This window comes from Pleurodeles waltl, chromosome 6 (genome assembly GCF_031143425.1).
Source record: "Pleurodeles waltl isolate 20211129_DDA chromosome 6, aPleWal1.hap1.20221129, whole genome shotgun sequence".
Lineage (NCBI taxonomy): Eukaryota > Metazoa > Chordata > Amphibia > Caudata > Salamandridae > Pleurodeles > Pleurodeles waltl.
In genome coordinates this window covers 1060729229-1060743801 of record NC_090445.1, presented here as the reverse complement: position 1 = coordinate 1060743801, position 14573 = coordinate 1060729229, and the positions used below count along the sequence as shown (strand labels likewise).

The following is a 14573-nucleotide window of genomic DNA, read 5'->3' as shown; positions in this document are numbered from 1 at the left end:
ACATTTCTCCAATTTCGCACCTGTTTCAAGGTGGTATCACTTTTTGACACAATGCCCAGTTTGACTATCTTAGTAAATCAGACTTAGCATCAGAAACTGTGCTGATTCACCCAAGTACCACCCATGTACACCTCTTTACTCTAAGTGGAACAAAGCAGTGCAAAGGGTAATTTGAAATGAAAATGGGGTATCTTTCCAGTGCAAAATACTTTTTGCTCTGGAAAGTAAATACCCCCCTAAAATTTTGTGCCACTTCACGTTTCTTTGCACTTGTGCACGATCTTGGCAAAGCTACCCCATGGTTTCTCTTCCTTGTCATAGTCAACACATTTTGAGGATTTAGCAAGTCTTCGACTGACATCTCTCAGAAGGCAACCAAAAGTTCCTCACCACCTAAGCTCTTGAGAGTCTTGGTTCTTGATGGCAATTTGAGAAAGTAAGCCATAATTAGATGAACCCTTAAAACAATGACCATAGTAATGTCACCCCAGCCATATATAGAGGCCATGAGACCACTCCTCAAAGGAAGACAGAATTTACAAAAGAAAAAAACAAAGCACAAAAGTAAGGACAAACTAAGGACAGTGGGCTAAAAAGTACACCAACAACTACACAATCACCCAGCATATAGGAATGAAAAGGATGGAAGGATGGAGGTCAGCCAACAGACAAAGATGAGAGACTCTGGAGCAAGGAGACATCCATTCAGTGCTTAATTTGTGCTTGTTGTTTCCGGTGCTGAGCACCGGCTCTTATTTTTGAGGGCTAGGGCTTATTCTTCTGCCTCAAGCACTTGCTGCAACCAAAAGACACATATGGGAAAGGCGGAGGAAGGGAAAAACTAAAAAGCATCACACAGGGAGAAAGTAGAAAGCTGCTAGAGTGAGCTGAAGGGGCAGAGAGAGGCTGTAAATGGATTGAAGAGACCCAAGATGGCTTGAAGAATACGCTGCCTCGGTATTCCGTGTTCCCACATTTAATTGCAGCAGCCGCGGGTTTAAGAGGAGGACTTTGAGTACCGGCACATTTTTATTTACAAATTAAGCACTGCATCCATTCAAACTGCAGAAACGGCCAGAGAGTCAGCCAATGATACACGTAATCCCAGCTAACAACAAGTGATACATTCAGGAGCAGAAGACAAATTAGGTCATTTTGAGTGTTGCACAATGCCCTGCTTTGCTACAATCATGGTTCTCCCGCCTCATTAAAGGATGAGCGTACCACTTGAGTTTCGATGGGGGATCTCCACTTACTTTGTTCTCAGAAACCTTAGCTGGTGGTTCATCTACCACAGAGTATCAGGCATCCATGGGTCAAATTACTCTGCAATTTGAGGTTAGGTTTTCAACACAGATTTTTCCTGCCTGAAGCAAGCATGCAAGGCTTAGAGGACAAGATATGAAGAAAAAAAATCCCACTGCACTGACACGCATACAAAAACTTGTGCATCAGGGACATTTCTTTTTTGTTTTTCAGAAACCATCCTCCAAATTCAGGGTCTTACTTCTAAAAAACGAGAATAAAATAACAAGCAGCCTGCCATGACATGGTGGCACATATGGCATTGCAATTTTGTTATGTCTCCTGTTCTGTCATAGGAAAACTTTCACTAAACTTACACATCAACAATGCATGGGAACTGCCACTCTACATGTGTGTGGACCTCCACTACAAGTGTAGTTGACATTCAATTTATTAGCATTTTCATTCTGAGCATGCATCAAAAAAGTGTCACATTCATGGATCAGTAGGTCATGCACAAGACAGCTAGACACCTTCTGTTTGTCTGAGTGGTTAAGCAGCAGCAACCACATCAGTGTAAAAAACATGTTTAAAAAAAAAAACACTTTTTCCCCAGTCTTTTTTTGTAGGGGATGAGTACTACCCTTTGAAAAAAACAAGGAAGAAAGGAAAAGATGTTTGGTTTCTACAACAATGCATTCACCGGTTTAAAGATATACCTTTTGGTTGTATTTTTTCCAGGCAGATGTTGATGCATTGGAACCTGTATTTACAGTCCCTGAGATCTGTAATGCTGGCCACAACATTTTTTTCATGTTGCAGCCAGACAACCAGATCTTTTAACATTTGCAAATCCTTATAGTGATCCACCGAGCTGAACAGGACGGTGCGAGAAAAAGCTCTCTACTTTCAAGCATTCACTCAATTTCACAAAATGGTACTGTAAATAAATTCAGATTCCTCATTAGGCCCAGTGGATAGGATGGCAATTAGAGATCAGGGAGATCTTGCCAGTCTAATCTTCTCTGCTTGACCACAATGTGTAATTCTTGGGCACATCACTTCTTCTCACTATGCCATAGTGGCATTGTTTCCTTGACTGTGAGTGCATATTAAGGGCTGTAGGATAATGCCACTGTTGGCATGGTTACACCCCGCATTTTGCCTATTGTTTATGCCAGCTTTGATTGGAAGTGTGCTAGGACCCTGCTAATCAGGCCCCAGCACCAGTGTCCTTTCCTAAAACTGTACCTTTTTTTCCACATTTGGCACAATCCTGGCACACAGTTAAGTTCCTTGTAAAAGGTACCTCTGGTACCAAAGGGGCCTGTGCCGGGGAAGGTCCCTAAAGGGCTGCAGCCTGTATTGTGCCACCCTAGGGGAGCCCTCACTTAGTACATGCACACTTCCTTGCAGCCTGTGTGTGTTAGTGAGGAGAAAAGACAAAGTCGACATGGCACTCCCCTCAGAGTGCCATGCCCATAAACCACTGCCTGTGGCATAGGTAAGTCACCTCTCTAGCAGGCCTTACATCCCTAAGGCAGGGTGCACTATACCACAGGTGAGGGCATAGCTGCATGAGCACTATGCCCCTACAGTGTCTAAGTCAATTCTTCAGCATTGTCAGTGCAGGGTAGCCATACTGAGTATATGGTCTGGGAGTTTGTCATTACGAACTCCACAGCTCCATAATGGCTACACTGAATACTGGGAAATTTGGTATCAAAGTTCTCAGCACAATAAACCCACACTGATGCCAGTGTGGGATTTATTGAAAAATGCATACAGATGACCCCCTGTATGTTAACCCAACTATTAGTGTAAGGCTGACCAGTCTATGCCAGCCTGCCACTTCCAGATGAGTTTCGGACCACATGGGGTGAGTGCCTTTGTGCACTCTGTGGTCAGAAACAAAGCCTGTCCTGGATGGAGGTGCTTCACACCCCCGCATGAACTGTAACACCTGGCGGTGAGCCTCAAAGGCTCAGGCCTGGTGTTAGAGTGCCCCAGGGCACTCCAGCCAGTGGAGATGCCCGCCCCCCGGACGAGCCCCACTTTTGAAGGCAAGTCCTGAGGGATAATGAGAAAAACAAGGAGGAGTCACCCCCTCAGCCAGGACCACCCCTAAGGTGTCCAGAGCTGAAGTGACCCCTCCTCGAGAAATCCTCCATCTTGCATTGGAGGATTAGGACCAATAGGGATAGGGATGTGCTCCCTCCCCAGAGGGAGTGGGCACAAAGAGGGTTTAGCCACCCTCAGGGACAGTAGCCATTGGCTACTGCCCCGGACCCTAACCACAGCCCTAAATTTATTATTTAGGGGCAACCCTGAACCCAGCTCTTCAGATTCCTTCAGAAAGAAGAATGACTGCTGAGCTGAAAACCCTGCAGAGAAGAGAAGGAGATCGCAAATGACTTGGCCCCAGCCCTACCGGCCCGTCTCCTGCTTCGAAAAGCTGCACAAGAAGAAGCAACGCATCCTGCAGGACCAGTTACCCCTGAAAAGCCTAAAGGGGACTGACTGTCTCACCAAGGACCAAGAAACTCCTGTGGACAGCGGACCTGTCCAACAAGAAGACAAAGAAACCATCTTTAAAGGGACTCCCACCTCACTCCGGAAGCGTGAGTCCAAACTACTCTGCACCCAACGCCCCTGGTCATGTCCAGAGCAACCAGCCAGCCAGAGAGGACCCATAGGTGATTCTGACTAAGTGTCCACCCTGGGCTGACCTATCCATCCTTCCACGACGATGCCTGCAGAGGGAATCCTGAGGATCCCTCTGACCGCGACTGCCCAGGACGAAGATATCCGATGCCTGGAGAGGCACTGCACCCGCAGCCTCCAGACTTGAGAGAAACCAACCATCAGTGCAGAAGTGATCAGCAGGTGGCCCTCCTCCCTGCCCAGTCGGTGGCTTGCCCGAGATGCCCCCCTGTTCCTTGCCTGCAGCACCTAAGTGACCCCTGGATCTGCCCATTGAGTTCTATTGGGAACCCGACACCCTGTTTGCACCCTGCACCCGGCCGCCCCAGTGCTGCTGAGGGTGCATGTTTGGTGCCTACTTGGGGCCCCCCAGTGCTCCTCTAAACCCCCCAGGTTTGCCCTCTGACAACGCAGGTTCTTATCTGCAAGCAGACCGGAGTACCCCCTGTCTCCATAGGAGCCCACGTTAATTTAGCTCCTGTTTGACCTCTGCAACTAACCAGCCCTGTGTTGCTGATGCTGGGTGTTTGGGATTATCTTGAACCCCCAACGGTGGGCTACTTATGACTCGGAGATTGAACCCATAAGATTGTTACTTACCTCAAAAACTGTACTTTACTTACCTCCCCAGGAACTGTTGAAAATTGCAGTGTCCACTTTTAAAATAGCTTTTTTGCCATTTTAAAGAAAACTGTGTACATTGTTGATTCCATTCAAAGTTCTAAGTAATACATGCAAGGGTTGAAGGACTCGGCCAAAGGGTATGGCTTAATGACATATTCTGTTGTAAGTGTTATGTGGGTAAAGGCATATTCATTGGTCAAGTGAGCCAGCATTAGTGTGCACAGGCAGGGTATTTGGCTTGCACCCTATGGTCATGGAAGGTGGCCATAGCCACTGGCTACAGGATGCAGGAGCTTTGCACACAACTGCCTGGCAAAAGTCTAGATTATGTGCCCAGTGCTTGGTGGACATGGTCATGCCCACTCGGGAAAAGTACTGAGTAGAACATGTCATGTCTAAGGGCCATGTCCTTTGCCATGAGTGTACTGGTGGCTGATGGGATGCAGCCTTCGGCCACAACCTTGGTACAGTGCCTGCTGGGCATGACTAAAGCCATTCCCAGTGGGCATGGGGGCAGGAGTACTGGAAACAGGGTGTAGCCAAATGCCACCCACAGTCCCTAGTTCCCACTAAACATGACTTAAGGCCACACTTATTGAGCACCGGTGCCAAGGTTCTCGGAAGGAGGGTAGCCAATTACTATGACCTTTGCTTAATGGTCCTGGGATGGTGGGCACTGGCATCTGGTATTGCTACACCACTATTGGTCTTTCTGAGATAGTTGTGGCATGTATTATTCTCAGCCTTACTGGCATTTCAGGAGTAAGCCTGCCATGTGTTTGATTTTGCCTCAGCCTTATCAGGTGTAAACATGACCTGTGACTGAATGTGCCCCAGCCCTACTAACCTTTAAAATTAGTAGCCTGGAATAATCTTCACTGTCTCTCTGCCCTACCAGCCTTTCAAAGGCATCAGCCACACTAGTGACCCATTATGTTCTGGGCCCAGTGGACTTTCAGGTGGGGAGGGAAGCTGACAAAAACGCTCTCTTTCTGGGTCTTTTTCATCCCCTACCACCAACAGCATAGCTTCCTTTATGTGTTCTCTTCTGCTATATCCCCAGTGAGTCGAAGGCACAATTACAGATTGCACTTACTGTATAGGAATTCTAACTGCAAATCAGCTGACATGCTAAGAAAAGTCAATTCCTTTGCAATCCTGCTACTTTGGAGTTTCTTCTTTCACCCTGAGGAAGATAGTAAGGGTCCGATTTTAGTGCCGAGAGGCAATAAATACTCAGATTTAAAAAACGCTGATTTCAGGAGATGTTCTAAATCTGAGAAGTCAATGGAACTGTCTCCTGCAGAACGATAGTCTGAAGGAGTTCCACTGGCCTGTTCTACACAGTGGACAGAACTTCCTGTAGAAACTAGAGAAGTTTCCATTGCCACACAATCAGGCCTCAACTTTATGAGGGCCAGCAGTCAAATGCTTTTTGTTGGTCATTCTGGCACAGTTTCTTTTTTATTCTAACGCTGTATATATGTGTTGTGTTATGTAGATTTGTAGGACACAGCTCATCATCCCTGAGGCTATCCAGGCACCAGAGCAGTAGCGTAGTTTTGGAAGTGCTCCTAGTTGAACTTCAAGGGCTTCAGCTTCTTGGAGAAATTGAGGAGAGGGTTAGTAGTCAGGATATGTAGAGGGACTTCATTCCAGCTTTTGGCAACGATGAAGGAAAAAGCGTGTGCATGAGCTGAGTGTTGTCGCTATAGGAGATGATGTTGATGTTGTGGGTTCTTATGATGAGGGCAAGAGGTGCCATGTAAACACTGAACAGTGTTGGGCTGTGTCAATGTCAGGACCATATACTTGTATTTTTGTTGAATGCCTTAAGGCACTGCTTTAAGTTGCATCAATACTTCAATTCATTTAGACCTCAATAAAAGTGGGAGAAAGCTATAATAATGCACCAAAAGTTCAGATAAGACCTGAAAGTGTTCTATTTAAGGTAGCATGTCATAGGGCAACCCTCTCAAGTTCCCCGATCTGTTGCAGAGACCAGACCATACCGTCTGCTTTGTGAGCTCAAAGTTACCTTATCCATGACCTAGAGACCTTTCAGCCAGAGAGTGAACATCATTGGCCATTAGTTCAGACAATAAAGAAGAAAAGATCTCCTTAAGCCAGGAGGAAAGAGAAACTGCATCAGACGTGGAATCCTCTGCTACGACCTGTTCAAGATTAGGTCGGACATGAGTTAGGAATTTATAGCACCTTATAACTACCACAACCCCGAGGTGATGTGTTTAACGTGTGCGGTAAATACTTCCATTTTCCCTTGGAAGTGAGGCATAACATGCATAATCAGTATTTAATGCACAACATACAACACATTTCCCCTTTTTTCATGGCCTTCCACATTCCCACTCATCTTCTCTGAGTTAGATTTTGGCAGAACTGACAAGATAGAATCTGTCAGAGGGAAACTGCGGGTGATCACATAACTTGGACCTTTGCAAACCCCTATTTGCCATGGATTGGAATTTAACCCCCAGCTCATTATCAGGGAATATCTGGTGGGGGCTGCTTTTCTGGTGGGCCTGATCTACATAATATCAATCTCCATGAACCTGCAGGATGGTGCCATGCCCACCACTATTTAATATTTCTAAATATTAAAATATTTATTAAATAACACAGGCTCAATACCACATGTAGCTTAAGCAATTTCTATGTATAGACTGGATTTAGTTAGTTAGCAGCATTTGGTAGCCCCATTCAAATACATTTTGCGTCGAATAGGACTGTAAAACCCTCACATTTGGGGAGTTAACTGTCATGTTTTCTGTGACTTTGTGTGAGTTTGTCCTGCTTTTGAGTGGTCTGTCCTGCCGCCCAGAATGAGTTGAGCTGCTGCAGGACAAATGTCTCTCTTTTTACCATTGACAAGACAATCAAAAATGAAGGACTGAAGCTGCCAGCAGAGACACCTAGATGGAGGATGTCCAAGTTTGACTTTTTGAGACTTATATTAGCTGTATAAAGGTGCCTGTTTATGCCTGAAAGGGATGAGCTGCAGCACAGAATGGAAGTAGCTTTAAAGATGTACATACAAAATGCCTCACCTGTCATTGTACAGCCCCAGATTTGTGAATTAAACCATGCTCAACTATTTGGAATATGCTTTAGGTGTTTGTTTTTCCCATGAGCCCTTTTTCAAAGTGCTCACATGTTGTCAGATCAGTGACAGAGGCATGGTAAGAATATGATTTGTCCAAGACCAAACACTTTCTTAAAGAGAACTGAGACAGCAACACTATACAGCTTGCTATACATTTACCACCATATTGCATTTTAGTGACTATGAGACTGCGCACTCTCTTTCTCCCCCAGGTATTATCCAGTCCAGTTTTATTTTTTTAACCATACCCTTACTGCAAGCTCTTAGATTGATTTAAAATATTCTCAATCATGCTAAAAAGTATAAGCAGGGAATAATGTCAAAAGGGCATTGCCCAAGAGCATGGGTGTTTCCTGGCTCCACAGTTCCCTACTAGCTCACTAGACCACAACTAGCGTAACGGCATGGACGTCAATTCACTGAAATGCCATGGGTGGCGGAAGTGACATCACACGCCTTTTGACCTCCACATTCACTCACACACACACACATACTTATACATGCACACAAACTCACACATACATGCACTGTCTCACTCTCACCCGCAAGCAAACACACATAGATACATTTCAAAGCATGTTTTACTCACCTCAGCTGGCATGGAAAGGCATGTTCCAGCTAACTTACAGTGAACAGTATATTGTTAGTCATTACTAGTGTAATATAAATTTGACAGAAACAGTGGCGTCCCAACTGACTTACGGAAGGACAAGCTGTCACTGTGTTCCTGGCACCGACTTTGTCATCTCTGAGGCCAGGGTGTCTCAAAGGCAGTGCCATGGGTAGCAAAGGGCGAGCCAGACTTACACCAGGATGTGGTAAAAGTACTAGAAATCAAGTAAATAATGTCACAGAAATTTACATTCGATAAACTTTCGATATTTGATCAAGTTATATCCTTTAAGATCGTCTGCTTTAGAGGTGCAGCTTATGCAATAAAACCACCAAAACGTGCTTCATGACTCATACCCTTGCTCGACATGCACCCAAAGCCCCATATTTATACTTTATTAGCACCGCATTTGCGTCAAAAAACGGCGCAAATGCGGCGCTAAAAAAGTATTCATATAGGCCAAAGTGTTTCCACATGTAGTAATTATCCCCAGTGATAGTGAAACGTTTGCTACCCTACTCACTTCGGGTTGGGGGACCCTACTGTAATCGGGCCTCCTGGTTTTTGCGGTTTGGCTGTGAAAATGTCGGTCTCAAGAGAGCGAGTGGAAAAGGCAGAAAAAAACATAAATAAATATAGAGATGAAAACAGAACTTGTGAGAAGTTTATTAATTTTTAGGTATCAAAAGGAGGAACATGCCAATTTGTCAAGAGCAAGGGGTGATGGCAAATCTTGCCCGAAGCTCTGTAGGCACAGGATTCTTCTCTTTCAGGGATCAGAACAGCAAGTCTCAGCCAGGGGCGTGGATTGTAACGTTTTGAGTGGCAAAGGTCGTCATCTGGGTACCACATAGCGCCTCCTAGAGTCAGTCATCTTAAGTTTCTGCTTAATTGTTGCCAATCGTCTAAAAAACACAAGGAGGAGAAAGAAAGTAATAAAAATAGAGAAACAAATGTCTCAGTAATCTCGAAATGCATTCACGAGTGGGACTTGCCTACTGGAAAATTATGCTGACTTCGAAAGAGAGGTTTGGCTATGGACGGCCACATATTGTTCTTCAATATGCACCTATTTGGTCTCATTTAAGGTGTTCAGAAAGCGAGTTAAATGTGAGGTAACCAATGGTCAAAAGTATGCCAGATTCTGCCAATCTAGAGTAATATTTTTGCTCCTGACTGGGATAATGTAACCACTGCACCAGGATGTTATTGCTGAATTCGCGCGCCATTCTAAATAAAAGCCTTGGGGTGTTTTTTAGCTTCCACTTTGGAAGTCATATATTAGCAGAGCTCCCACCCTACTGAACTTGCCGCCCCAACTGACTTCGTGGTGTGAAAACCACTAGTTTTCCAGTGGCAAGGCCACAGTTGACTCCGCCATCGCAAACCCTTGACTAAGTGATCCATCCACCACAGGAACTCTGGGTAACAGTGGGAATGGACCTACCTTATTAGTGCAGGGCTTATGTTGCTGAACTGAAAACTCCCTGGCCTTCAGGGCCATTGCTATTTTGCTTTCCAGGTACTAACTCCTGCTTTGTGCAGAATCAGCAGAGCAGGACGAAAAAACATAGCACCTCGCTTGGCACTCAATAGTGCCTTCAGTGCGTCAGCTGCACCGGTGGATGCAATGCAGGCACTTATACCTCCTCCAGGCAGGCAGATACCTCTGAATATTGTGGGTAGATTACTATTGGGGAAAGTAATCAAGGGCCCCCAGTGACGTAGCTGAACACGCCACTCAACAAACTTAAAATAACTTATTTAATCTCTATATTTGTACCTGCTTCCAGCAGGGTAGTTATCTGATTGTTACTGTGCTTTTCTCATTTTTTTTATTTTGCTCGAAACTGCAAGTACTCCCAGGCTTCCACTTTAGCGTCTGTTTGCTGGGAGGTATATCGTCCTTAATTTTGGTTGACAGTGAACAGCAACACACTCACCTCCTCTACCCAAGCATTGAACGCAGAGACCCGAGTGAAGACGGTGGGCTTCTTCAGGGCATTGCACCCAGCGGAGGATACAAAGCTAGCAATGCCATGGACATGCCATGTCCCATCTTCAGCCTGGCAGTTCAGCGGGCCACCAGAATCGCCCTGAAAAATAATGAAACAAATACAACGTAAGGAAACGACAGGCTGTATAATCGAGACGAAGAATAGCTGATCTGATTTTAAAACGTTTTTTCATGAAATACTTATATTGCAGTTAGCAGACCTGTTTGCAAACACTTTGGCGCATATTTATGCTTTTTAGCGCCTATTTGCCTTGTTTTTTGACGCAAAATCGGCGCAAACGTACAAAATACAATTGGCCCATATTTATACTTTTTGACGCAAAACTGCGCCAACGCAGTTTTGCGTCAAAAAAATTAGCACCGGCTAACGCCATTCTGAAGCGCCATGCGGGTGCCGTATATATTGAATGACGTTAGCCGGCGTTAGCCGCCGGCGCCGTCTGGTGTGCGTTAAAAAAAACGACGTGCACCAGGCAGCGTCGGCGTAGGGGGATATGGGGCTTGGGCGTCAAGAAATGGGGCAAGTCAGGTTGAGGCAATTTTTTCGCCTAAACCCCATGTGCGCCATTTTTTACGACTCCCAACCCCCATAGAAATGACTCCTGTCTTAGCAAAAACAGGAGTCATGCCCCTTTGCCCAATGGCCATGCCCAGGGGACTTCTGTCCCCTGGGCATGGTCATTGGGCATAGTGGCATGTAGGGGGGCACAAATCAGGCCCCCCTATGCCACAATTTTTTTTAAAAAAAATACTTATCTGAACTTACCTTAATGTCCCTGGGATGGGTCCCTCCAGCCTTGGGTGTCCTCCTGGGGTGGGCAAGGGTGACAGGGGGTTTCCCTGGGGGCATGGGAGGGCACCTCTGGGCTCCTTCAGAGCCCACAGGTCCCTTAACGCCTGCCTTTTGCAGGCGCTAAAAAACGGCGCAAAAGCGGCCGTACGTCATTTTTTTTGACCCACCCACTCCCGGGCGTGAATTTTGCCCGGGAGTATAAATCCGACGCACATGCCTCAGAGTCGATTTTTTAGACGGGAACGCCTACTTTGCATATAATTAACGCAAAGTAGGTGTCCACGCAAAAAAATGACGCTAACTCCATGGACTTTGGCGCTAGACGCGTCTAACGCCAAAGTATAAATATGGAGTTAGTTTTGCGTCGAAATTGCGTCAAAAAAAACGACGCAATTCCGACGCAAACGGAGTATAAATATGCCCCAATTGTATTTTGTAAGTTTGCGCTGCTTTTGCGTCAAAAAATGACGCAAATGCGGCGCTAAAAAATATAAATATGGGCCTTTGTTTCTATTTATACACCATCTATTGTATGGGCAGACTAATATCCCAAAGTACATGCACACTCCTTAGGAAATGGAACTAGACCTGTTGATGAATGTCAAATGTGCTTACATTTCTGAGAAATATACAAATCAGCGAGTTGACACCATCGTCAGTTTCCGTCATAGTTATGCCAATTGAAGCATGGCTGCCTGTCAGATGGGTGAACCATTAGTCAAGACCTTTCAGTCAAACAATCTGCCAACCAAATGACCATGCTTATGTCTACTGTGGACGGTGGAAACGTGGCAAGATTACAACCAGACAAATGAACGGGATTAATACTTGCCATTCTGGCGAAACCGACTTCAGGTCACTCTCTTAATATACTTGGATGATCAATTACATTTCGCCTTCTGTTTTTTTCCATTGTCCATTATCATAGTTTGCCATTCCAGATGGACTAATGGGAATAATTTGGTTGCCAAAGGTCACCTCATGAGAGCCAATGACGGTGCAATTTTAGCCAATGTGGCATGCTTAACATATGAGTTTAAAACTGATTGGTCAATGCTCGTAGAAGTACTAGCGAATGCATTATTTCAAATTAAATTGATGCACATTCTTTACTCATAAGTAGAAGCACTTTGTTAGGACTTAGGAAAAAGATGCCCTCGTCAATGAAGTAAATATTACAGTGAAGTAGGTGGCACTCAGCTTGGTCGTCTGTCAGTCTTGAACGTATGTACATTTTTCTAAAGTACAGTGAGGGATAATTTATGTTGTCAATACTTGAAAAGAGTTTTACCTTCAGGCTGGATTTTCCAACGGATTTTAAATGAATGCACGTGTTTGTATATTCTTACAGCAATGACATTCTATTAAAAACGTGATTCAAAGGTTTTTGCACTAAAACAATTGAAAAACACACAAAAGCCTCACACAGGGAGTATTTGTTTAGCATAATTTGGAATTCAATGCCAAGGCCCTTATTAGGAATAGCCTCTTAATTCTGATTTGGTGGAAACAGGACTTTTTTACCAAATTAGAAGTGTGAGTCACTTGGTATAACTACATTCAGGAATACCGAATGTGATCATGTGACAAATCCACCGGTAAAATCTGTTAGACATGTCCAAGAAAACAGTCTGGGAATCGGACATTTCACGTTAAAATTGCTACGACACACCGATTTCTCCATATTAATCCCTGTTCCCGATGGCCGACTCCTAATGGATAGTAAAAAGTGTGGTTAAAAAGTGAGGTACCTGTAGTAATGGGTGTGGTTTGACAAAAATTATCTCTGTTATGCTACAATTTTTGTGGTACCTAGGTGCTCTCAGAGGCTGGCTGCCCCTTATGGTTCTAGGATTGTTTCTGAAGGGAATTAAGGTGTTGTCTCTTTCTCTCACACACATAACGCATGCGTGCATGCATGCACGACACACACATACACAAACACACACATGCACATAGCAGATTTGTTTCCTGCCTGTCTCATAATCACTGAAATAAGGTACTCACATTGCAGCCAGCTTTGATGTCCCCGCCAGCACAGACCATAGTATCCTTGACTGTACTGCCCCACCAGTCTCTCTGGGTGCAATGAGCATGGTCTACCGCTGGGAGCAGTGCTTGCTGCAGAGTTGCAGGCAGAGCTCCACCCGCTGCAAAAGAAGAAAAAAAAGTGGATTCAAATCAGCAGATAAACGCTTGCTGACTGGTTTGTTTATGTAACCAGGGATCTGTCCCTTCCGCCCTTACCCCTGGACGGGCCCTCTGACCTGTAAGGTTATTCCAAGATTCGTTATCTCGGAGACAGCTTTCAGAATGTAATTGTAACTGTATTTATATAGCGCTTATTACCCCTGATGAGGCGTCAAAAAGCTTTTTGGCGAGTAGCACACTACTCAGGAACCCAAGATGATTATCGGTGTATTAGTATAAGGAAATATGAGTACAGTTTTAGTATTAGTATAGACAGGTATGAGTTAATTTGAGTAGAGGACAAGTGAGTCTGTTAGTTGGTTTGAATAGAGTAATGGAGGGCTAGAGGAGGGAATAATCCAGAAGTGTTAATTGGTAGCTCATAGTAGTAATAGTCTGTAGAAAGAGATTAGGGAGATTATAGTGGTAAAATTGGTTTTGGGATAAGTCAAAGGAGAGATAAATGTGGGATAATTTAGAGGGTTGTTTGGGAGATCATAGTAGTAAACTCAGGTTAGGAGTGAGCCAGGAGAGCTAGAGGAAGAAAGAGTCTACAAAGGGTTATTTTGGAGATCATAGTAGTAGAATGGTTTGGGATTGAGCCAGAGAGTGAAAATAGAGGATAGACTGATAAGTATATAGTGGTGGTGGAACAGAGTAAAGCTTTCAAGAGAGTACTTGTTTATTCATTTTTTCTCCTTTACAGTAGGAATAAAGTAATAAATAAAGATTACATAGTAAGGGAATATACGTGCAAGGAATATAATATATTGAACTGTAAAGTTGTATAAACACAGACTTTCAAGTGTTGCAGTTTTTATAGTTCATTTATTTGTGTTCTTTACAACATTATTTTATCTTTCCTCAATATTTTAATAGTGAAATGCTCGTAGATAAATAGTTACGGTAATATTTACATATTGTGATAGATAAAATAAAAACAGAGACTTTTAAGCATCTAATCAAATTAATCAAATAACTTATATAGAAACTGTGCAATGACCTATGAACAAGTAAAGCATAGAATAATATTTATATATATATATATATATATATATATATATATATATATATATATATATATATATATATATATATATATTTATATATATCCACACATACATACACATTTGTACATATATACATATAACCATAAGTAAAATATACATTTGTTAAACAGGTCTAAAGAGAATGTATATATTTTAAGATAAAATAGTTATTATTCCTATTTGTACAAAGAAATACATACATCTGGATATATACA

The 14573-nt window shown here is 43.7% G+C and overlaps 1 protein-coding gene across 1 annotated transcript in view; it reads right to left on the bottom strand.

The window, feature by feature from the left end:
* Positions 1-8945: 8945 nt before the first annotated feature.
* LOC138300537 (chymotrypsin-like elastase family member 3B) overlaps positions 8946-14573 on the bottom strand; it is a 34558-nt gene continuing 28930 nt past the window's right edge. Inside the window, exons 6-8 of the mRNA XM_069240023.1 lie at positions 13127-13269; positions 10253-10405; positions 8946-9214 (exon numbers count right to left, since the gene is read on the bottom strand). Of these exons, the coding sequence (XP_069096124.1) occupies positions 9197-9214; positions 10253-10405; positions 13127-13269 (314 nt within the window). The 3' untranslated portion in view covers positions 8946-9196. The remainder of the gene's footprint in view (positions 9215-10252; positions 10406-13126; positions 13270-14573) is intronic.